This window comes from Acanthaster planci, linkage group LG21 (genome assembly GCF_054643075.1).
Source record: "Acanthaster planci isolate LZ-2023a linkage group LG21, COTS_SCS, whole genome shotgun sequence".
Taxonomy (NCBI): Eukaryota; Metazoa; Echinodermata; class Asteroidea; order Valvatida; family Acanthasteridae; genus Acanthaster; species Acanthaster planci.
This window is the reverse complement of record NC_141797.1, coordinates 1,312,290-1,337,793: the sequence shown is the minus strand read 5'-3', so window position 1 is coordinate 1,337,793 and position 25,504 is coordinate 1,312,290. Positions and strand designations below refer to the sequence as shown.

General features: G+C 40.0%; 3 protein-coding genes across 3 annotated transcripts; 2 read left to right on the top strand and 1 right to left on the bottom strand.

The window, feature by feature from the left end:
* Positions 1-1,262: 1,262 nt before the first annotated feature.
* On the bottom strand, positions 1,263-6,427 carry LOC110983140 (uncharacterized). Its single transcript, XM_022242135.2, has 2 exons — positions 6,304-6,427; positions 1,263-3,569 (listed from the first exon to the last, which is right to left on the bottom strand). The coding sequence occupies exon 2, from the start codon at positions 3,567-3,569 to the stop codon at positions 2,742-2,744; it is 828 nt and encodes a 275-aa protein (XP_022097827.2). The 5' UTR covers positions 6,304-6,427; the 3' UTR covers positions 1,263-2,741.
* A 2,280-nt stretch (positions 6,428-8,707) lies between these two features.
* On the top strand, positions 8,708-15,045 carry LOC110983116 (uncharacterized). The gene is made up of 2 exons (XM_022242082.2): positions 8,708-8,792; positions 12,102-15,045. The coding sequence occupies exon 2, from the start codon at positions 12,102-12,104 to the stop codon at positions 12,909-12,911; it is 810 nt and encodes a 269-aa protein (XP_022097774.2). The 5' UTR covers positions 8,708-8,792; the 3' UTR covers positions 12,912-15,045.
* A 738-nt stretch (positions 15,046-15,783) lies between these two features.
* On the top strand, positions 15,784-24,052 carry LOC110990327 (uncharacterized). The gene is made up of 4 exons (XM_087131056.1): positions 15,784-15,888; positions 16,969-17,055; positions 17,923-17,983; positions 20,257-24,052. Exon 4 carries the CDS (start codon positions 20,257-20,259, stop codon positions 21,205-21,207), a length of 951 nt encoding a protein of 316 aa, XP_086987182.1. The 5' UTR covers positions 15,784-15,888; positions 16,969-17,055; positions 17,923-17,983; the 3' UTR covers positions 21,208-24,052.
* The last annotated feature ends 1,452 nt before the right edge of the window (positions 24,053-25,504 follow it).

Here is a 25,504-nt window from a genome sequence, read left to right as displayed (position 1 = left end):
ACTATGTGCACTTTGCGCCACGTACTTGTTCACTTTACATCCATCGTTCTGGCAGACAATCAGACCTTCGGACTGTCAGGTCATAGAGGAAAGACACAGGAGTAGCAACTCTGGCACTTCCAAGTATTCAATAATCGTCGCCGCCTGGTCACTCAGACGAATAATAGAAGACATTCCAAAAATGCCCAAGAACTGCCTCTTAGCCGGAAAAGTGGGGCCAGTAATATCCTAGCAATACTTGATTTTTTTTGCTTGCAATTAAATACAAACTATTGCTGTGACCAGGAAATAGAGTGAGAAGAATCCCTTGCATTAAGATCTACTTTTGCCATCTTAAATAAACTTTTTAATTTTTGTTACACTGCATCATTAACTATGCAAAGTTGGTTTAATTCTCCTCCCACCAATATCAGCTTTCAAAGACTTGGTACGAATTTGGCTAAGACTAGCTAACAAAATTGTTAACTACTGCTGGAAAGCTAAGTTCATAAGTAACAATATGCGCTATTTCATCACAGGGAGTGATCGCGAAATCTCATAGGATACGCTTTGTACAAATGCCATAATAAAAATGATTCAAACAAAACACAGCATCTTGTAAACAACTGGGCTATTTATTCTCAAAATTACTCCGGAAGAAAGAGCTTTTTAAGGGCAATGACTGCACATATAGATTTAGGGCACACATTGTACTGCAAGCAACTGCGCAAGCATTAAATTTGATGTCATGAGATCATACCAAGCACTGCATGAATATTCAATTTCCCATACCTCAGTGCACAAAGTTTTTAAGATGCAGATTACCAGCGACAAATTGCGGCAGTGAGTAGGGTACTAAGGTTTCGCGGTTGTGAAACATATGGTGAATAGAAAGCGTTCGCCACGCTCTGGCTATGGACATACCGGACATGCCAGACAGCGGTAATTTACGGAAGCCGGATAGTGCCGGGTATTTTTTTAATTTTTTTTTCTTTTGCGTAGGGAGGTGCAATACTTTTTTTGACAAATTATGTCCATGGTAATTTCTGTTGTAGTTGGCCAGATGTTGTAGCCCGGGCAGTTCAAACTCTTTCTGTGTCCTTCCTCTGTGGTTGGGTGGACCGCACCCTGGCATCTCCCACGGAACAATGCGTGTGGAAGGGTTGTTGTAATTGTCAAGAGAGGGCGCTATAAACGTTTCGGGGAATGCGCTAATGTATTGATTTCAGTAAAACATTGGATGTAATTACGAAGACAACGCTATATACACATAGCACCAATAATCAATTTTCTCCTCCCAGTTTTATTGTGAGAAATGTTTTTCTGGATAAAACCATGGTTATCACTACAATGCGAAATAACAACTTCAGCTTTTTACTGTAAATATTACTCAATATTTCACAATTTATCAAATCGTGGAATTTGCTGACTTTCGATCAAGTCAGTCATGGCAAGATCTACTTTAATTTAAAAATCTGTTTTGGATTTGCGGCAAAATTCTATTCATAAAAAATGGTACATATCATCGTAAAATTAGGATGATATTTAACTCGCTCTTTGGGGCAAAAGTGCCCAAAATAAATTTGAATCGGCAGGAGCCCCTCTGCAGCACTGTTTGTGTGCAGTACGTCATAAGTGTAAGCTATGGAGCTGTAAAAGATATAAAATATAATTTCATGAAGGAATTTAGGCATTGTGAAACTGTCTGCTTTAGTAAGAGTGCCTCGAAGAGGAATTTCTCACGAGTCATGGTACTAAATCTTACATCATCTTTCATGAGTTAATATTTCAATGGAAAAAGTGTACGGATGTAAATAACAGCTGGATATCAAACACGACTTATAGAAATAGTTTTCGAAAATACAGTTTTAGGTACAAAGTCTCATCATGTCACAAACTTGAAAGATCTTAACAACGTGTGTAGAGGTTTGCACTTAAACTAATTTCTAGTGACAAATTGTGAAGGGAGGGGGATCCCCATGTTTCCAAACTTTGAAATGAAGTGCTCCAGAATTTTTGAAGCATACCACTACCTGGTTTTGGTTGGAGTGAGGATCCCTTTAAGTAAAAAGAAACCAGAAATTCATTTTTAATATTTAGGATATTTTGCAAGGATACCAAGAACTTTGGTAGTCTACGGATGTAGGGAAGAATTGTTTGTTTTAATGCAACAGGTAGATTTAAAAATGGAGCCATTGGCAAAAGCCTACACTGTGAACAAAGATGACCAGAGGGTTATCAACTAAGAAAATGAAGCCCAAAGAAATACTTAACTGGGTTACTGTGTTGATTACTAATAGGTTAAGGCCAATATATGGTGTTGGCCACATAATTTTAACGCAACTCAGAGTGATAAATGAATCTTGTATAAGATAGTTGCCTTAGTAACTTACACACAATCCATGGTGTTGTCTGGCATGGAAAATTAAAGGGGGAGGGGCTGACACCTTATAAAAACTGTACAGGAGTGATGATTATGATACAGATGAACACTTTTAGCACGTATTATATTCATGCAGAATCTGAAACAAGAATAGCATACAATTATGTCTTTATCGTTTTCCCTTTTGGAGTAATACTTGTAATCGATAGGAAGTCCAACAAAATCTACACAGTCCCCTGTAATTATTTGTTCACAATGAAAGGGGGTTCAATGCTACCCCTGCCTCAAAACGTAGTGGATAAATACCCATGTTATCCCGTATAACATGGGTACGCCCACTCACATAATCTTGTAATTTCACGAGTGCTTGATATTTTTTTTATTCGGCGTAAAGCAAGAAGCCACTGAATGAGGTGTAGTGATTGTTGTCACTCCAAGTCTGACCTTTCATCGTCAAATACACTGAGTCTCCTCGCTGCAGAACCAGCACCGCGCTCGCAGACACGTGCTCACTTAAAATAGACTCATGACTAAAGCAAGTGACAATGATGTTGTTGTTATTCCTAAGCTGGACGTAGAGGTTAATTTCATGATTATATTTGTACACAGAAAAGGTGAACAGGTAGGTCCCTGGCACATGACAGGTGAATGTCCCAGTCGCAAGATCAAAGCTAGTAGCCGGCAGAAGCGTCTGGACCCGCTCGAAGGCCAAGCGGTTATCCAGACTGCTAGATTTACTTGATACGCTCGTCCGCATCACGGTGAATGCCACCTGGTGAGTGGAGTCATCCGGCATCTCCCCTGGCTCTCCTTTTTGACCTTTGATCCCCGCTTTCCCGGGAGCTCCCACCTCACCAACTGGACCTCTGGGACCTGTCTTACCAGGAAAGCCTATTCCGTTGTCCCCCTTAGGACGAGGATTCCCGAGAGCTCCAACCTCACCAACATTCCCAACTGGACCAATCTCACCTTTCTCCCCCTTGACCCCAGGATCGCCATTCGACCCAATAGGTCCCAACAGGCCCTGGTTTCCTGGTAAGCCGGGTATTCCGGGTGTTCCAGCAGGTCCCTGACAGCACATGGGACACACCTGAGAGCCAGGACCATCACCGTCAGTAGAAGCCGGTCTTGTAATTTCAGCTCGAAGTTTAATGAAGCTTCCCAGAAGCACTACGGTCGAAAGAGTGGTTGTGAGGCAGAGTTGCATCTGTAAAAACATATACAAATAAATAAAAACTAAAAGAATTCCCACAAAAGAGGTAAGGCAAAAGCGACACAGACAGCCATATTTCTGTGGGGTTTACAAAAACAATAAAATATCTCTCAGTGCATATTTAATAAGCTGGAGGAAAATCTCAAGCTAAGATTCGGAAATCTGCTTTGGTTGTTAGTATGAGGTGGGACGTGGGGCACGTCCAGTCTGAACCGGGACGGGGAGATGTAAATTGATTTTTGAGGATTTTGCCCTGCCCGACGTGTATTTAACACTGTACACTCAGTGTGCGCCCCCGAAGGTTAGCCAAAAACTATGAGCGATACTCGGTGCAGGTCCATCTTTGAAATAGTCTAAACAATGCTTTCCCCTCTTAGAATAACAGTTTCAGGGGCATTTTGGGGTCAGGGTTATTTGTGGCAAACTGAAGAGGAACAGTCAGTGAAATTATCAACAAAATTCAAGCTCGAAGAGTTACCCGAGTGGAGGAAAAAGGAACATTTACCTTAATCACAGGAGAACAAATAAACGTCCAGACTCCACGTGTAAAAAAGTGGGTTGGGGTGTATGGGGGACTTTTCTGTGACATTTTGATTAAAGGTTCTTCCAAAACACGCCGAATTCAAAGAAGATAGTTGTCTAATGATATTCTTTGTGTAAATGAACTGACTGTCATTTGCCTACTGAATAATATTGTTGATTTGCTCGAAACACGAGAAGACAAAGGAGATTAGAAGGAAACTTATCCTGATGTCGCATCTAATCTGTTCAGGTAAAAATGAAGGGGGAATGTAAGCTAAAATCAATGCCAAAACCAATTGTTTTTAAATTTGAATTAAAGACACTATATTTCTAGCAGTATGATATTCAAAAATCAATCTGTCTAGCCAATTACTGCTCCTTCGTGTTGGAAAATATGAAAGGAAAACAAAAACTTTACAGATACAAAAGAAAGGATTGGACAAAGAAATGGAAAACTGGGGAAAAGGGAAAGCTGGATCTCAAAAGTTGTCTTGTAGTGGGAATACCTCAAAATTTGTGGCTACAGGCCACTGCAGTCACGGTAATTTAAGATTAAGCTTTGTAGAAATGTATTGCAACAAACTGTTTCATGAGAATAATTTTGCTTCAGAATATGTGATCTTGGCGCTACTAAGAAAGGGATTCATGAGCACCTTCGTTATCATTGAAAGATGCAAGAAACGTGAGAACAGAAAACCAGATCAGAAATGTCTTATACATGAATACCTCACAGGCGCTTAAATCGTTGACAAACATTATTGAAATAAAGTCTGCACTATTCCCGATCGAAAGTTTTTGCTGTCATAGTTCTTGAGCTACTTTTTGCTTACTTAATTTGATTTTTTATTCATTATTAATTTTGAATGCATAAAAAAACAATTGCAAAATAAAAACAGAAAGGCAGAAAGCATTCCATATCATGGCATTCCCAACTGAATGACGGTTGGGTGGCACGCAAACAATGTGGGGTAAATGAGAGACGTAGTGTTTTCACTTGAAACTAAACATTTATGGACTATTGCAGGAATTTCCCAGGCATGCCGTGCTACGATCTCCTTATTCAAGTACCGCTTTCGTTGTTCACATTGCCTCTACTAATATTCAATTTAATTCCAACCGTGATCAATTTTGATTGTTAATATGTAATACGATTTCAGACTGTCGCCTGGTTTGAGCATTTCCCATTATATGTTTCGGTGTAGTGTTTCTCTTGAGTAGATATTAGCGACGAAGGAGACGACAAAATGATTCACAGTACGAAGACAAGAATTTTGAATTTGTGGTGGTGAAATAATACTCAAACATAAATAAATTGTTGAGTTGTTGAAATTTATTTCCATAAAAATGTATTGCGGTTATGCAAGGGACAAACATGAATTACATTTTTGTTTACTATTTCAATGATTTTTTATAATCAGCGTGCAAGAAATTGTGCATACGCAAGAATTGTAGGAACGTAACGATGTCTTAATCTTCTCCACGAACATGCTCAGCACACTGCTGTATTTGTCAGTCCCAAATGCTTACCTCAATGTCCCTTAATGCTTAAACCCACATCTTTCACAGTCTATATAATTCTCACACTTCATCTACAGGATACTAGACCCAGAGAATGCACAAAATATAGTTTCCTCAAAACATGTTCGAAAATAAGGAAACAATCCTGAACCAATGATGTCATTCTAGCTTTCTGCATACCAACCCATCTTGGTCTAAAGGGACATAATGAACAAAGGTAAACAGGCACCTCAATAGTTTCGCATTGTCTTCAAATTATTCTGGAAAAATGGAAAAACAGCAAGTAAGACTGGGGAGAGAAAGCTACCACGTTGCTAGAGAAATATTGTTTTGTAATCGTGGATGATGAAAACACAAAATCAATTTCAGAATGTTTTGTATATGAAGCCAGCGTGGTTTGTTTGAAAACATTCAAGTTATTACCGAGCACAACATATCTAGAATTACACGAAGAAAAACTACAAGAGCTGGCACTTGCATTTTCAACAACAATTCAACATTATTGAACAAACTTTGATTCGGATAGTCGTTCGAGCTCTTCGGTCACCTCAAAGGGTATCCTCAATTCTTTGTTGAGAACCTTAAAGGAGGCTAGTAATTCGAACGAATCATTTCATTATTGAGTCTCGTTTCCTTAAAAGAGCTAACTCGTGCGTTATTCCAAAATATTGCTTTACTAAAATCTTACCTTGCAATGCCGTTAACAGTCTGCTCTCTTTGTCAGTTAAGGTTTGCTCTTTCAAATCAGTCATAGAAAGCTGAAGATGAGCGGCGGTCGTTCTGAGGAGGGAGGTAGCCGCCCGTGCATTTAAACTGGCCAGGCATTTCCTGAGCAGTGACTGGTGGCTTGGCCTGGTTTGTGATTGGTCCCTGTGCACTGTCACTCACACACATCACCGACTCACCTCACACTAATGAGCTATTTATGCGATGTTATCACACACTTTGGGTAGAGACACAATGGAAACTTTGATCACCGACACTGTGAAATGACCAGGTCCCATTGGTTGATATTAGGTAGATGTTGGTGATGAATTACATGTCATAACTCATGTCCTTTTTTTTCGGACACAAGTAAACATAAAAATCACTAACAGATCTCTTGGATCACCGACTGGCTCGGCGTTTACATCTGATTGGTCAATAAAGCACGACGTAGACCATTCGTGTGTGGTTCATCGGGTGCTGTGCGAAATTGAGCGTTTACTGTTTTCTGTTATATATTTAATTAAACATCACAGCCTTTGTTTTCAGATATCTACTGATGTCAGTGACTGCCTCTTCCATAGGGGCGCGATTTTGTTTTCTTTCAGGGCCCAGTAATGCCGTCACGGCTACAATACAACTGCGACTAATCAATTTGACTTTTTAACAAACACGTGACGAAGGAGAGGTATCTATTAAACTGCACGTTTATTATCTGGATTGTTTTTCATTATGTCAAGAAAACGATGTTTCTAAAGAACTGAAATATCTATGCCCACACTAAGTCAAATAACATTCACCCCAACTCCATACTTGTTAATATTCTATACTACACTACACACTGCATTGAACTGACCTGTTGAACTCTCTAGGAAGTGATTGAGGAAGCTGATGTACGTATGGTGCAGCTGGCATTTCCGCCCTCCATGGTAACAACACCACTAATATTGTAAGTACACTCAACGCATCCAACTACACTGATCAGTAGGAATAACATAGGCTCTCGAAAACGCACTCATTATTGACAGTAAGTGTTGACCTACTGTCCCAAGATTAACCGGCTGCTTGCATTCGTCTTGGCGTTGCTTTCTTCAGGAGTGTTGCAGTTTGATGTTTGAACTAATTAGTAGTGTATAAGGCAGTAACCCGGCGGTTGACCAAGCTGCTTGTTACTCCCAACTCGTGGACATAACTTTGGGCAGTTACTTACACATTTACGCAAGATAGAACACGAGATGCAGATTTACAAACTTTTTATTAAAAATATACATTTTCAAACTTGTTTCTTCGGCGTATCCTTGGTTTAATTCTCGCCCGGGAATTTTAGGGTTACTTTACAGCCGCAAAATATTACAACACATAGTTTTAAAGGGTCCTTGCAGACTGCAGCGTGGGATGATCGTCTGCTTGGTCCAGAAGGAGCTTTTAGGTGGTTCACTGGTATTTCTTCACTACGACTGAAAATAACATACGAACCTATGAAAGCAGCAAGTAGCAGTCTCCCGTTGTTACTTCCATTTAATTCTGAACGCCTCTTTTGCCAAAGAAGATGTCAGGGATCTTGAATTTTTGTTTTGTCATTTACATGTCTTAGGTATTCATAAACATTTCAGACAGAATACGAAAGCTTTGTAATAACATTTAAAGCGTTTAGTTTAAACGTGTCCTCAAATTACAAAAACCAGCAATAAAATAAAATTTAGAGTGAGTGTACCGCTTATAAGACACGAAGTGTTCGTCACATGTTCGCTAATACAGCACCACATTAATCTGTCGAATCGTCGAACTGTTGGTCGATTTTTTTCCACCATCTTGCAGCTGTAATGGCATCACTTGGCTACGAAGAAAAATAACTCGCATGTCTGTGGAAGCAGGTAGCCATTGGCTTCCTTTTAAATTAATACTGGTGCTATGTACAGTCCAAGCCATAAACACTTTTTGACAGTGGGGTTGTTAGAAATACCTCAAAAATGTTTTTAGGGTTTTTGGGGGGACTCAGTGCTCAACAAACCACGCACGGATGGGCTACGTCAAACTTCATCAACCAATCAGAAGTATGTGATTCAAGAGAGTGGTTCGTGACTGATAGGATTGCTTGTGTCCATCCAAAAGAGCTTTTTTGTCATTGTCTCATTGGCATCTGCCTAAATTCCACCAGTGAACCTGGCCATTTAATAGTGTCGGTGATCAAAGTTTCAATGGTGCCTCTACCCCCACTATATGTGTGTGTCAACATCGTATGAACGTGACTCATCAGTATGGGATAAGTCGATGATATTTGTGAGTGACAGCACACAGGGGCCAATCAGAAACCAGGCCAAGCTCACCAGTCACTGCTCAGGAAATGGCTGGCCGGATTAATGGCACGGGCGGCCGCGTTGCTCCTCAGAACTGCAGCTTCTATCCAGTTCTGAACGGTTGACTGAGAGAGCAGATTTAATTGACGGAGTAGACCGCTCTCTATGTTGCGAGGTAAGTACTGAATAGGTCACATAGGGCTAGGCAAGGACAGGAAAATAAACACAATCTAGAAATAATGAATTGAAATTATTTTACTCTCTATTGTTACCCCTGCAAAAGAAAACTAATTTCGGAGATGACTTCGGTCAAGACTTTGAGTAAGCGTGCAATTTAAAGTCTGTTGATTATTGTCGAAATTAAGTTAGAACAGCAAGTATGGTTTCACTTTTTGTCTTTTTTGATTCAGAAAGATTCAGGTAGACAACCACATAGAAGTATATAAAAAAATTACCGTTGGATTAGAGTACATAACATTCTGAAACTTGACATTTGAGATGGTAATCTATAATTTGAGACGCTAACTTAACTTCAGTGAGCAAAATTCCTCTCATGACGTCCATTCGCCTAAAACGCGTGTTTGCATTGGGGTTTTTTAATGTTGGGTGATGTCTCTTACGTTGTGCGTGTAGTTTGATTAAATTAAGACAGTCAGGTTGACATTGGACGTTTACATTAAAAATAGTATTGTTATCGTACTTTCTCGCTCGATTCCTCCTATGAACTTCTAAACTTTGTCTGGGGGCTAGTATTCAAGTGATTTTGCTCAAAATTAGTCGAGTGCCAATTGACACGAAATTGCAACCATACATCACGTATTCTATCGTGCTGCGGGTATAACTGCAATTTTTTTTGTGAAGATGAATTTACTTCGTTTTTGAGTTCAGCCAGATTACAAGCAAGTCTATAAGTGCTGTATTTTATTTGGAAGAGGGGTTACAGTGCCAATCCGTTACGACAAAAATGTGTTGGATCCAATGAGCAACCGAAAGACTTCTAATCAATTTAATCGTCTCATAACTGCAAGTAGTTTGGTATCCCAGCGTCAGTCTAATCCCTTATTTCTTAGTTTAACTTTTGTCGGAAACATTTTGTAGTGACAATAGATCAAAAATATCCCGTGTCAGAATGACAAGAATTAACCAGACCATTGAAAGACCGAAACCATTTCTTCTTTACAATCTTACTCTTAGCTGTAAAGCTGATAGATATTGTAAGCATGATAGCGAAATTACACCATGACGTTCCGTCACCGTTTTCACGAAGAGGCAAAAGTGTATCCAAGGAGTAAAATCCTGGTACCGAGAAAATTGCACTTCCAGTTGGTCCATTTTTCAAGCCATCATTTCCCAAAGACATGTCTTTCTCTTAACTACAATAAACTACCGTGTGAGAGATCAGATCTTTAATGACACAAAATCCACAAAATCGTAATCATAGGAATCAATTTAAACTGTTTATTTTCGTGAAACGCTATATTTTGCATTTTGCCTCTACGTCAAGACGGTCCTTGATGTTGAGTTCCAGCTGCAAATTATTACATTTGTATACAATTCCTGAGTCACTTTTCACTCTTCGTACAAACGGTAAAATGGATTTTGCCTTCAATTTTGCTTTTTCGTGGCAATGTTTTGTCCGAGGAGGACTATGAGCTCTCTTCGTGAACAAAGTAAATGCAGATTAATTAAGTTGCATTTAGCAACTAAGGAAAGTCATCGTGATTTCGCTGATTTGAGTAGACTTTGTACAAGTGATTACAACACGTTGTTGGCAGCAGTGAAATTGTTGATTTTGCCAAAAAAGAGGAAAACACAGACATTTAAAGAAAACGATGTTTGGCACTTTTATCTCTTCGTGAAAACGGTGACGACTTACTTGTTCGTTCAAAAATACATTTTGGTGTTGATTAAACAAACCGCCATAATTGTAATGTCACCAGGACTTATTCAGACATCGCTTTTCTATTAATTATTTCACACCCTATTCACTATTCAGTAAAATACAACAAATTTTTCATGGGCAAAGTGGAACCTTTTTTTAAGTGCGGAATCACCTAAATAAAAATATTTAACTTTTAAATTGACGGACAAAGAAGTTGTCATTGGGAGGCCTTTTGGCAGTGCATTTCGTTCGATAACCGCGCTTTGCGGGTATAACTTTTATCATATTTGTTAATCTTGGCTGAGATCTTGCAAATGCTTATTGCGAGTGAGTGTTAAGCATTTAAAAATAATGGTTTTATGTGCTGTTGCATTTACTTTTTGCATCACGTCCTTCAGGAGGTGGTTTTATGAACGAGGGCGCCCTCGTACAAACGGTCACAGGGAGGCAAGGGACACGTCAGTTGTATAAGACCATGATATCCCAGCCTGGAATAATAGTTGAATTTAGTATTAAGCAACACCATCTCTGACCTGATCAGCCTGTGACCACAAACAAATGCCTCCGAATGCTTATATTGTGCAGATTATTGTAACGACTGGTTTGTTCAACAGCTTTGTGACTAATTTTATGCAACCAGAATTCATTGGAGGCCGATGTGTAATATAACAATGTGTAATAGAAGACAAAAAAGGCCCTTGACGCTGTAAAGAGTAACTCACGGGGGTTTCCAGGATGACAGTAAAGTTAGTTTTATATTGAACATTGCACATTCCCATAGGTTTGTACAGTGAATGTCTTATTTTTCTCGACACGGTGAACCTTCCTATAGGATTGTACACGGATGTCTGACTTCCCTGTAGAAACCTACGGGAATGTCCAATTTCAAATATCAAACTAACTTTATTAACATGTTTTAGGTGTGGCTTTGCTTAACACGAGACTACGTACGCTGCGATCCTGGGATAAGTCCAGTTTCACGATTAATTTGAAAATGTCTGCACTATCAATTGATCGGTTGACTGAGTTGATTACACATGCAACGCGTAGTAAGCAATATCTACATAGTTATGCCCAGTGCATATTGCATAACAGCCTGTGGGAGTCGGTTGGGCCGTTGCCTGTTCTAAAACGTAAAAAGCCAATAATAATAATAACAAAAAAATTAAGATCTCAGTTGCATTGGGATGTTTTCTATTTTTCTTTAGATTTTCAACTCCAAACGTTTCACTTTATAAACGTTTAGACCTTTTTTTACACGAGGATTTGAGTAAACATTTTAACTATTATGCAATTTGAAAGTGGAAGGACACACTCTGACACAAAAATGTGCAATTTTTGTGTGGCGGTTTCTTTTGGTATTTGAAAAGTAGATTAGAAAGGGCGTATAGCAAAGGATAGGAGGACTTCACCATTACCATATGCTCATCTGATTAATGTCACCAACTGGATAACAACTTTCTAAGCTGATCAAAATTGTTTCTCAAGTTTCCACATGAACTTGTTTTATTTGTACTGAAATAATTTTGGACATTGCTAAGAATGTTTGTCTCCCTGTCTCTGTGTTGAGATTTTTCTTTGTTAATCTCATTATTTTTACAGATGCAATTCTGTTTTACGATCACCCTTTTGATTGTCACCCTTTTGGGTAACACTATCAAGCTCCAAGCTACCATTACCGGGCCGGCTCCAGCGGGCGGTTATGGTCCTGGGTCTCCGTTGTGTCCAATATGCTACCAGGGACCTGCCGGAACACCCGGAAACCCGGGCCCACAGGGAATTCAAGGTCAGGTTGGACCTGCAGGGGTAAAGGGCGATGCAGGGGTCAAGGGTCAGAAGGGTGAGATTGGTCCAACTGGCGCTGTTGGGAACACTGGCCCTAAAGGGGACAACGGAATCGGCCTACCCGGTAACGTAGGTCCGAGAGGTCCACCTGGCTTAGTTGGAGCCACCGGGGAAGTAGGCGTCAAGGGTCAAAAGGGCGAGCCGGGGGAGACTCCAGATAACTCCGCCAATCGGGTGGCATTCACAGTGACGCGGACAAGCGACACAGATACCTCTGATAGTCAGGACACCCGTTTACCCTTCGAGCTGGCGAAAACACTTCTTCCGGGTACAATCTTCGATCTTACTACCGGAACCTTCACATGTAATGTGCCGGGCACCTACGTGTTTACTTTCTCAGTAGGCAAATATTACTTAGGCGACCTCTACGTTCATCTTAGGAAAAACGGGGACCGGGTTGTCTCTGCCATTAGCACTGATTCACAAATCGATGAGCTCGTGTATGGCAGCGCAGTGCTGATTCTACAGCGAGCAGACTCGGTGTATTTAAGCATTCAGGGTAAGGCGGTCAGTTGGTCCAACTATCCCTACACGTCATTCAGCGGTTTTCTCCTTTACCCCAACTGAAAACAGCAACAAAGCCACATCATTAACATTTTTGTCGGGTGTAATTGTGTAGTATGAAACCCCGCCTGTTTTAATATTCCAGAAAAAAAGTTCCTTCTCCCACATAATTTATCGCTCTGAGCGATTTTTGTCAAATCTAATTACCCAACTGTTTTTAGTACTTTGGGTCTGAATTCAATGGTTGTGTTTGCCACGTGTTAAGATTTCTTGTGGCGTTACGTGAGTCGCCATCTTCGTTCAGGGAGTACGAGCCAACTTTATTTGCCGTCGTTGTTTATAAGTAGTCATGATTCTTAAAATAGAGATTACTCTTAGTAGAGTGTTAGCGTGTATAAAACTCAGTTTAAAAAACGAGGACTTATATTATCAAAAGTCAGAGCCCTTAAACTGCCTTCTAATTTGTGCTAGAGTGAAATAAAACAATGCAATTTCCGGTGTAGGGAAGGGGGGTTGTTTACAAAAAGCAACTTCTCAGTTATTTCTCTATAAAGAATTCCTCACTCAAACCAAGATCAAGTAGTAGAAATGTTTTTGAAATACGGGTGCTTTTATTCAGAAATTTGGCAACACATCTCAAAGGAACCCCTACCCTTCTCTTCACTGAAAACCAATGTTAAAACAAGCTATGCCAAAGCATGTAACTTCCAGGATAAAACTGTAGGCCTATCTTTAAATTCAAAGTTACGTTATAGAATTGGTTATAAAACTTGTTTTGTATCCACCTATGACTTACATCCTGTAGAAAGGGTTGAAATATCTATTTGCAAAAAATTTGTAAAAGGAAGTAAAGATACCTTTTTAAGAGCAATTAAACTGTCTTTTAAAACACTTTGTCAGAATATTGACCTTTATAGGGTATTCTGCGTAAAGAGGACAGTTTCACAAACGTCTAGACTTGTTTAAGAAGTAATATTTCATATATGTGAATGCAGTAGATATGTAATGTGATGGAAAGGGTTTCAAAATGATTAACTGGAGAGAGAGAAGGACTGCTGAGAGGATGTTTTTGCCTATTCCAGATGTCAGGACTCAATTTTTGCATTTTTGCCCCAAAATGGTGAAAGTTCACAAACGATCAAGGAATGCAAGTGTTTCGGTCGAGTCTGTACCACAAGATGGCGCTTGATCAAACATACCAACCAACCTGGCTCTGTTCAACCGATAACACGGTTCTTCTGCTCAAATATGTTACTTATGGTTGGAGTAGAATTGAAAAACAGAAATAGCCGAGCTCTTCCAAGTTTGAAAAAACACTTATCAACACCACACAACTTGACCGTTCTCCACTTAGATTTATCCCCACAATTTGCTCAACACCTTCACGTTTCATTGTGCTGCCTCTCCAAATTTCCCACAAACGAAAACAGGGCGATGTAGGGATTACACGCCAAGGTTGAGCTGAGAGGGACAAAGTGGAAGGATATCCTTCCGAGTTATTGGACTGATACAGGGTCTTCAGAAAACTCATCAGGAAGCTCTTTTGGTTGTCTTTAAACTTACAGATTGTTAAGAATTCCTGGTAGGGTTAGCAAAGCAGTTGATCAGTAATGCTCCCATATTGTGCCCTCTCCCAGTGCTTTGTATCTCCAGAGCCCTGTCATTATTTCCGTTAAAAGAAGATACATGTATGTGTGTTCCTGTGTACGCCTTCATTAGTGACCAATTGAAAGACTGGGTCGACAGTCTGGTTTTTGCCACGGAAATGACTTCCAGTAAGCACGACAATGGAGGGGCAAGGAGCAGTCTGCTCACCGTGCCCACTATAGGACATTCCCTTCTTCAGGCAAGAAATCTTGGCTACCCCCACGTTGCTCCATGTACATGAAGATACTGCTGAACTTAAAAACTAAGTTATAGCAACGTCAGTAAATAGAGTAGCAATGCGTCAGTGCTACATGTATACAAAAACTGTGCATTCTCTAAAGCTTGTAGGATTTCTACCAATAAATGCAATTGAATGCCCCATATATGCACTACTGATATCAAGCGTGTTGTTACCAGAGAGGAAGTACCAACCATACCATAAATGCATCAACTTCCTCACTTCCTGTACAGTTCAACAGGTCAGTTCACTGTGAAGTTGTATCGAATTACAACAGTTATGGAGTCTCTGTCAATGTCATAATTTAGCTTCAAATGTGCATAGATTTTTTAGTGTTTTTAGAAATCAAATCAACACATCATGATAAGGTGTCCTTCATAATGACAAGTACTATATAGAGCTAGCGCTAAGTTTACCAGACCCTAATTGTTCGTCACTACAAACATCATCTGTTGAGTACCCCGGGTCTATTTTTCCCTTTAAAAGTGCCTGCATGTAGCTGGAAGCAGCTAGCCATTGACTTCTTGAATTTCCCGTTAATGCATGTATTATGTACAGTTGTAGCTATAGAACTGGAACAAACTCTGTGTCAAAATAGCTGTCCGAAATTTGGCAATCATAGGTTTTGTCGTTAAACGTGCAACAAATTACAAGTAAATATTCCACTTTGCACAGCAACAAATGCATCAGGCAAGGATGGTCCACGTCATGTTTCGTTCACTAATCAAATGTGACCACCAAACAAGTTGGGGGTCACAAGTGGTTCGTGATTGACGGGTTTGCTTGTGGACATCCAACAAGGGCATGTTGTATTAATGCATACCTGACATCCACATAATGTCCACCAATGAGACCTGGACATTTCACAGTGTCGGTGATCGATTGTTCCTCCACCCCAAAAGTGTGTGCCAACATCGCATGAACACAACTCATCAGTGTGGAATGAGCTGTGGTGTGTGAGTGACAGCGCGCATGGGCCAATCACAAACCAGGCCAAGCTCAACAGTCACTGCTAAGGAAATGGCTGGTCAGTTGAAAGGCACTAGCGGCCGCGTCGCTCCTGAGAACGATCGCCTCGCATCCCCAGTTTGGATGATTGAATTGAAAGAGCAGACCTTATTGGCATATAAAGCAGACTACTCTGTACATTGCAAGGTGAGTGTTTGATGTTATACGTGTGCTAAGAACAATGCAAGAGCGAGTGCCTCAAAATTCTCAATCTGCAAATATTGTTGGAATGACGTTCGAGTTCGAATCACCGTGTGATTGCCATTTCTTAAATATTGCCACAAACTTAACAAGTGTTCTTTTGGATTTGTCTCTTCGTGATTCGGAAAACTGGTCTGGTTGTCAATCACTTGGGTATTTAAAAAAAAACTTTGGAATTTGAGTGTAAAACCTGATGAAACTGAACGTCTGTGACGGTGACCTGTAATTGCAGCAGTCACCTCATCTGCAGTGCACCACATTCCCATCCCGACCTTTTGTTTGTACTGTTTTCTATTTTCTTTAAATAGTGTGTGTTGTCTCTAATTGTTTTATACGTTTAGTTTGAATCATACTGTATCAGACAGTCGGGCTTAGATTGTGCATTTAAATACCGAACGTCTAGTCTTGTTATTGTAGTTGTCTCGTTCAAATTCATTCGGAAAGTTCTCCGATTTGTTTGTGAGGCTAATCTACTCCTGCAATTTTTCCAGTGCACATTCAACCGCACACGGACGCCAAATTGTGACCACAGATCTTAAATAATGGATCCGCAGACGAAATGGTTTTGAACCATTGAGTTATCAAAGTACTTCCAGTCAGTTCTTATTATTTCAAAACTTATTCAAAATCAGTTGAATGAGAAGACCGTGCTGTCACATCCAGTGGGCACTCTACAATTTCGTATCAAGTTGTTAATCTTATTTTGACCCAAAAGACGACATTCTGATCTTTAAGGTTAATGTTACTTGATGCGATATCGCTTTACTGTTTTTATATTTTAAATCACTGATTTAATCATATTTTGGGCTCCTATTGCAACCACCACTTTATCAGTCACTTTAATAATAGAATGAAAACAGTTGTATACCTTTGAAAGAGACAAAACGAACGCCTATCTACATCTTTAGACCCCAGTGTTTTCCGTTTCATTTGAAGGTTTTGTTGTCCTTCATTATTGCGCATTGAGATTTATGCCTTCAAGCAATCCCTTTTCATCATTTTTTCTAATAATTTCTACTTGTACAGTCTTCCTCTTTGTTTCTGACCTCAAGAGTTTAACGGAGACATCAGGTTACGTTTTACTCATCTCCCAAGTTTTGCAGTTAAGACCAGGTGATTAATTATTTATTGAGCAAGGGATTTTACTCATGTATAGTCAACCAAATATGAACGCCAAATTGTGCATATAGATTAAACATTAGTGGTGCAAGTTTGACTTGGTGAGGGCAAATTTGCTTTGCTTTCGCTCTCGGCTGTGCAAACTGCTCATTACATATCCGAAGGTCGTCTTTTCGAGGAGGGGCTTTGTTGCAATCCGCTGACACGGATATTTGGAACTTCTGAGCAATCAAAGACTTTCAGTCATTTTTATTGTTTTCTCACTGCGTGAAACGCAAACCAATCATCTGAAAAATTTGATTTTCTGTCGTGAATCTAATTCTTTTTGCTCAGCGAACTTTTGTCAGAAGCATTTTGCAGTGAAACTAGAACGAGAATCTGAAAGTGAAAATCCCTTATGTCAGTCCAACAGTGAGATGTCTGACTATTTCAAAACAAAATTGACACCTTATCTCACTTGTTTACAGTTTCATTCAATCAATTTAATCTAATACGGATGTTGGCAGAATATTGTGAAGATTCCGCCATTACCTGCACTCTGACAATTTCGCTTCCACCTTTAATTTCAAACAAAAAGACCACAACCTCTTTCGTAATGCTATCTTGGCTCTTTCAGTCATTGCTTTGCTGTCAATGTATTTGCAACCCTTGATCAAATGGGGGTTTCTGCTCACATTTTGACTTTGCAAGAATCAGTTTAATAAAAATACAGATAAAATGATACACATTTCATGAACAATAAAGGCAAATCTGTATAGTTAGACTCCATTCTTTTATATTTCACCTTGACTTCGATGCTTTGCACGTTTCTTTCCTTATTTGTTAGTAACCTTTGCTATTTAAATACCCTGTGATTTTCAGGTAACACACTCCACTCGTTTTCGACTTCAGGAGATTAACGGAGACAACATTAACCACTAAAGTAAGTATCTTTTTGATCTGTCCTTTTTTTCTTAATAGAAAATATCTATATGTATATTATTGTGCAAAATGCAACTTGGTTTAATTTGGAAGATGAAATAATTATCTTAAAATGTACTTGGGGTTTTTAAAGCAAATACTAAAAGTTGTAAATTCCTGAAAGAATGTCGCTAATTTCAGGAATGTCAGTCAAGGAATCAAAATGAAAATTTACCATAAGGACAGGATATCATTTGACTTCGTTTGGGAACCAATGACAGAATGATGAAGAATTAGTTTCAACGAAATACAGCAAATAACGTCAACACACCTCCGTTCAAATTTATCTAATTGAAGAGCATATGCGTACTGATTCGCATTATGACTTCATGCTCCTCTGTTGCCAGCGTGTTGAGCTTTGTCACCCTTCTGTTCTGGGAGTGGCTTGGGCGGCACGCGTAAAAGGGTTTTTACTGGGTGGCTAGAGATGAGTCAATTGGGATGGCAGTATAGTGTTCCAGCCCAAGAAGTTCATTGACTATGGTAAGGGACTCGAAATGGACGGGGAGAGGGCGGTATATCCTTAGCAACGGGGGCTCCTTTGGTACTTTGGTTCTCCTTTGCTATGGTGGCTATTCGGAACCTGATGTAAGTCTAGGTCAAAGACCCACTTTTCCTTGAATCTCCACACGACCAACCAGTCCGTTAACTTAACGGTTTACATTCGCAGCTTGCAGTAAACATTTGTTTCTTCTCAAGGCCTGTATCCACATGACCAGTGGTCTATACGTTCATACATCTGTAACATAATGCAGAGCACCACCCATCTCCCATACGCTGTGCTGTCTAGCGCCCCCTCTCTTGTCAACTTCTTTGCAATTTATTTCTGTCATTTTGGACACAAAACAAAGGAATCGAACAAAAAGATAAATTGCATAACGGCATTAATTGAATTAATGGGAAATGAGTCGTCATTATCCGAAGGCAAAAGCTATTATTCTCTGCTTTCACCATGTATCTGTGGAAGATGATAACAACAGCTGTTGCTCAACATGCACAAGTCATTGGGATTTCGTTTTGGTTCGCTTTCGTTTTCCAGCTGCCCCACTTGCCAACACTATTTTAAGGCCATTTATTGAATGAATAAGCATGTGTACTGAGATGTTATTATTATCAAAAACAAGTGGACTTAAGATGAGCATGATTCATTTACATGTAATGGTGATATGATGTTTTGTCATTATTCAAATGAAAGAAAAATCTGTAATGGTTAATTGGACAACTACTATGTATTCTGGAAAAATTGTTTACGATTTAATTTTGTTTCATTATAGAAGTTTAATTTATTTATACAAATGGGACAAAAACAAAACTGCGGACCCCTAGCCCAAGAGCATCAAAAGAAAAAGCTGAAAACGACTAATGCCGTTGCTTACCTTTGGCGTAAGTTTCGTTATAAGATACTCTGGTGTCAGTACGACATAAGCATGCTTCAACAACGAACAGCACATGTATTCACAGTTGTATAAAGAACTGTTGCATTGGTTTAGTTTTAATTCGTCAGTTTAGACACTCTAATACAAGAAACAGGGTCACTGTATACGAATTCTTCAGATATATAGCGACCAAAGAGTGCACGTAATTGTCTTGCTTGCCCCCCATGGCAACAAAACAGTCATGTTGACAGACAAAAAAGGTGATAACTGCAATTAAAACTAACACAGAAGTTTGAATCTTGGTGAATGTTGTCATGTATGGATATACCTCATAAATTACCAAACTCTTTGGGAACCAAACAAAATTATGCTAATGATGACCACTGCTTTTGGACGCTATCGAGTTCTCCAGTTCTCATAGCTTTCTCAACTTCGCTTGAGAAATTTTCAATTGGTACAGTTTCCAATCTCTTGAAAAATTACAAAAGTCAAGAATGTATTGCTTGATGAAACTTTCTGGCATATAAAAGTTGGCTCCTCGGCGTAGCAGTTGCCAACGTCAATACGAAAAGTAGTTTGAGATGGGAGTGTAAGGTTTTCTCTTTTAACTGGTTGTGTTAAAATCGGAAGACATCCCACCTTGCCCGTTTCCTCATTCTTCTAGAAAAGCGGATACTTATTTCCAATGTCAAATTAAATAGCTGCTTCCTAAGCTAATCTCTATATATGTTTACTCCAGGTTCCGACTCAGATTATAAGAGCTACTTCGGTTGTTACCACCGCAGATTTATCTTTCTCTCTCTCTATTTTGCTTTCCTGTGTTGACAGATTTATTTTTTGTTATTTATTTTTTTTGCAGATGAATCTCTGTTTTCTCATCACCACTCTGATCGCCATCCTCTTGGGTAACTTTATCAAACTCCGAGCTACCATTACCGGGCCGGCTCCTGCGGACGGTGATGGTCCTGGGTCTCAGGTGTGTCCAATGTGCTGCCAGGGACCTGCTGGGACACCTGGAATTCCAGGCCTACCAGGCAATCAGGGACAGTTGGGACCGGCAGGGGTAAAGGGCGACGCTGGGGTCAAGGGTCAGAAGGGTGGGATCGGTCAAATTGGCGCTGTTGGGGGCCCTGGCCCCAAAGGGGACAACGGAATGGGTCTGCCCGGTAAGGTAGGTCCCAGAGGTCCACCGGGCTCAGTTGGAAGGACCGGGGAAGCGGGGGTCAAAGGTCAAAAGGGTGAAATTGGTCCTATCGGCCCTGTTGGAAACCCTGGTCCCAAAGGGGACGGCAGAAGTGGCCTGCCTGGTAAGGTAGGTCTAAGGGGTCCACCTGGTTTAGTTGGCGCCATCGGGGAATCGGGGGTCAAAGGGGAAAAGGGAGACCCGGGGGAGACTTCTTATAACTCTGCCCACAGGGTAGCATTCACTGTGAGGCGGATATTTGACTCGGATAAATCAACGACTCACAACACCCGTTTGCCCTTCGAGGAGGTTGAGACGCTTCTGCCTGGTACCAGCTTCAATCTTGCCACTGGAACATTTACTTGTGGTGTGCCAGGTACCTACGTGTTCACATTTTCTGTTAACAAAGAGCCCTCCTCACACCTCTGGGTTCATCTTAGGAAAAACAACGACCCAGTTATCTCTGGCGGTAGTAGTGACTCAAATCGCTATGAGCAGGTGTCTGGGAGCGCAGTGATGGTGCTTCAGCGAGGAGACTCAGTGTATTTGACAATGGAAGGTAGGACAAACAGTGGTTCACACTACCACTACACATCATTCAGCGGCTTTCTCCTTTACCCCGAATAAATAAACAACCACACATTAATTATTGGTGGTTTTTTTGTCATGTCAGTGTTTGTGTATGTTTCATTATTTGTTTTATTTCATTACTCGAGGACCATTGTGTAGGACGCAAGAAATTTGTCCCCATAGAGTTATGAAAATGATCGTATCTCTCCAACACAATGCATTTTCTTTAGAACATATTAATCTATCTTTTTACTTATGTTGCGGGTTTGATTCTCCACTGTTCCAGTAGCACCTTGAATGAATAAAGCATGCGGTGTTGTGTGAATAGGACGCTGCTGATATTTTCGTTCCGTCTTTCACAAATATCAAAAGTGGATTTCTGGCTATTTGATAAAAAACACTACACTACACAACCATCAAGTTGATAAAGAAAAAATGAACCTGAAGCATAACAGAAGCAGGTGTTCTCCTGAGAATCTAAACCGTGATTTGTATTTACAAAACACAAATAAATGATTTGCTCGAATTTAGCCAAGTTGTGGGTTATTGGCAGTGTTGTAGTGGACTACTTTTTTCCGAGTACCAAGTTCTGCCGAGAACTTTGACCGCTGAGTACAAACACAGGTGGAGTACTTTGCCAGCCGAGTAAAAGTACCGGTTGCCGAGTACAAGTACTTGCACTTCCAAATACGAGTACGGGTACAAGTACTTCTAATCCGAGAACGAGTACGAGTACTTTGAACCAGACTACCAATGCCTAAGTAAAACGCAGAACCATATCGTCAGAACTGTATGGAATATCGGAACATTGGGGTCGATATTTTTGTACCTTATTTTAACGGCCGTGGTAAGTTAACTTTAAGGATTTTTTATCGAGTACTGTTTATTGAGTACAAGTACTTTGATACTCGAGTACAATTCTTGGATGTCGCAGTCTGAGTATTTGTAGCCCGGGTACGAGTACTTGAACTTCCGAGTACGAGTACTCTTAAACAGTACTCAAGTAGTACTCGAGTACGAGTACCAAGTGCAAGTACTGCAACACAGGTTATTGGTATTACTGTCAAAATTAGGACAGTTATAAAAAATACAGTCAGCCCACATTCAATTGAAATCGTAATCACTATGGATATTATCAAAATAATAAATTGGCATGACTTTTCAATATCAATATCTTACCAACCGAAATTAACATTTAGGACCAGAATTCATACGCATTACAGCACTGATAGAGTACCCAAGTTATTTTATGAGGTTAGTCTGATTTTAGTAGATTGAAACATCGTTGTTTAGTTTTCGCTTTACAGTTGAACGCATTATGGGTTATTATAATGTGTAATTACAATGCTGTCGACATATCAGGAGAAATTTTAAGCGTGGAGCAGTCTGTGTTGAGAAAACGTAGGGTTCTCAGACATAGGAGACTAGATTGGAACATTAAGGAAGGATGTTTAGAATAAGGAGTGGCACCATTGTGAGCAGAGGATTAATTTTAATTCCTGTTTGTTAGCAAGAGCATGCTTTCACGCCCTGCAGCGATGGCACTCGTCAGTTGCGTATACTTTGGCTAGAAGTGAACCGTGGCTAATTCGCTGAGGGCTTTATGTGGGGTAGCGATTAGTATTATTACTTTTATGATCCGACCGGTCGTGTTGGAAATACGCTGTTAGGAATTTAGCCATTTTATTGGTTTGGGTTGTTTTAATTTTGTTTTTGTAGTAGTGATAGCAATATGTTGAGAGTCTCATCGGGTTTGTTTTGTCCTCTAAGGAGATAAGAATTTCTGTGGAGTGGTTGGAGCTCGTGTTGCTGTGGCAGTTTGGGTCTAGTTAACATCTCAAGTAGGTTGTGCGCTCTTCTTAAGGTAATAATCGAGGGGGTATCGAGTAGTTTCCCGTAATGTCTTGGATTAGGTGCCAGTGTCTATTTAATGCTCGGTGGATGTCACATCGGTTAATGGCTGTGTTAAATGTCGTTGTGAAAACTGTTGGGGTTCATTTTTTGTGTTTGTTCATCTTTTGTTTCGTGGATTAGTTGCGTTCTTTCGCCATGTGAAACTTAGTGGTTGTTTGTTGGACATTGCAGGGGCTTTATCCGCTATTCAGTAGCTCCATTATTTTTGGGTGACAAATACACGTAGTGCTAAATTATCTACTTACCTTGCCTACATTCCACCCCACATTCTGAAGACTCTTATAACATTGATCTCTGGACATGACCTTAATGCACCACTGTCTTTGATTCCCTATAGCTGTCACGGTGTCCAGGTTTAAAACAAACAATACATTTTTGGGGCCAAAATACTGTTACGTACTGACACAACATTTTGACATATCTTTCTACTTTTCCGTTTTTTCTTTTTCGTCCAATAAATTTTATTTTAAAACAAGTGAAAATTTATTATTCAATTAAAAACATCTTTGGTGCAACATGCCCGCTTTCCTCCACGGGAAATCAGTTTAAACAAATTGTGCTGATGGCAACACGATAGTTTGAATATGTAATTATTTTGTGCAACCTTATTCACAAACTTGATACCAATCATAGACTTACACTCCTTATTAGGCCTCTTTGAAACATTAACTCACAAAGGATGTTATATTAAGAGGCATCCTATTGTTAAAAATATGTTATCGCTGTTAAAATATTACTGTTAAGTAAACCCTGAGTTACGAGGACAGTTTCCCCAAATGTCTGAATGTGTTTATGCAGTTTTGTTCCATATCTTCTTGTCAGAGCATTACACATATGTTATTTGTGATAACCATTGCAGAATTTAAAAAAAACCTTTAAAACTGCTGAAATGAAGCTTTCTGCCCGGTCCTATCAGTTACTTTCATTTTGTGCATTTTGCCCTAAACGGGCAACAAATAAACGCCATTCTTGCATGTAGCACATTGTATGAGTAAACTCCGACTCTGATTAATCTTTGACTCAAGTGCAAAAAACCTACAGCTTCAGCTTTTATGTCAAACAGGAGTTTTGTTTGCGTGTGACAATGAACTTTCCAAGGAAGTGTTACAAGGAGGGTCCGCTTTTACTTAGCTGGTTCACGAACGACGAAGGAATTCGAATATTGCGGTCTCATCACTACCAACAAGTTGGTGCTTGATAGCCCCCGCACTGTTCGACAAATGACAGGGTGGTTCTACTCAGTATCTTCAAGGAAGTGTCACTGCAGTGAAAAGTGATCAAAGGTGGAGCCAGAACAACTTTGTCCCTCCCCAGATCTATCATCTGCCTTTGAAAGGGAAACAGTTTTGTAAACCTATTTTTACCTCCCTAAACCTGAACCCAAATAAATATGTGCCAAATAAATATAGGTGCCACATATTTAAAACTAGGATGGATGGGAGATGAAAAACAAAAAGTAACAGAGGAGTTCTTCAAATACTCTACCACTAGTTTTGAATAACCAATATCAACCTATCACTATAAAAATTGACTGATACCCACTTCGATTTGTCACGTTGGTTTGTTGAGCACCTTCGGGCTCCCTTGCGCTGCATCTCAACATTTCCCTACATAGCACAAACAGGGATGAGTGAACAACAGGAGGCTTGCTCGACCGCATGGTTCCTGCCTGAAAAACTGCTCAGTATTGAAACGACAAATGAAGGGTGAGGAGTAGTTTGCAGGCCTCGCCTGGCGTAGGCGTCACGAATGCTTCCCTCCCCCCTCCAGGAGAAAAATCTTGTGGTCCCCTACCTGTGAAAAGAACGAGTAACAACAACGGAAAGAGAAATGCCAGCAACTGGTGAGGGCCTAATGTCTCCACAATGCTATGCATAACTTGTGCGCTTTTCCGAGCCTATATTGTTCTAACTGATTACGATAAGTGAATACGTTGTGTATGAACTACCAATACCAACTGTGTTGTTACCATGGAGAAGGAAATACCAGACATAGGAAGCGTGCATTAACTTCCTCTATCACTTCCGGAAGAGTTCAGCAGGTCAGTTCATTGCAGTGCAGAGTGCAATCTTAAGAGTCATGGAGTTCGGGTTAGTGTCACAATTCAGTGCCAAATGAGCATAGATGTTTCAGTAATTTTAGAAATCAAATCAATACAACATGATTAAGTCGTTTACTTGATACGCGCAGGGAGTGAGTGTGCGCAGTTTAAGCCGTTGAAGATAGTTCATTACATGTTTGTTACTCAAGGCGTCACATTAATCTGTTAACTCATTGTGTACACATTATAGCCGTGGCAGCATTAAAATTATGGCTTAGTAACTGGCTTTGTGCACTTGCGATTGATGCATGCATTGTGTACAATCGTTTGAGCAAACAATCCCTCTTTGTCAAAGGAAACGTTAAAAATCTAAAATTCAAAGCTTTTATAATTGAAATT

Excerpts from the sequence above, each read along its gene's own strand:
- LOC110983140 (XM_022242135.2), bottom strand. The coding sequence starts at position 3,569 with ATGCAACTCTGCCTCACAACCACTCTTTCGACCGTAGTGCTTCTGGGA.
- LOC110990327 (XM_087131056.1), top strand. The coding sequence starts at position 20,257 with ATGAATCTCTGTTTTCTCATCACCACTCTGATCGCCATCCTCTTGGGT.
- LOC110983116 (XM_022242082.2), top strand. The coding sequence starts at position 12,102 with ATGCAATTCTGTTTTACGATCACCCTTTTGATTGTCACCCTTTTGGGT.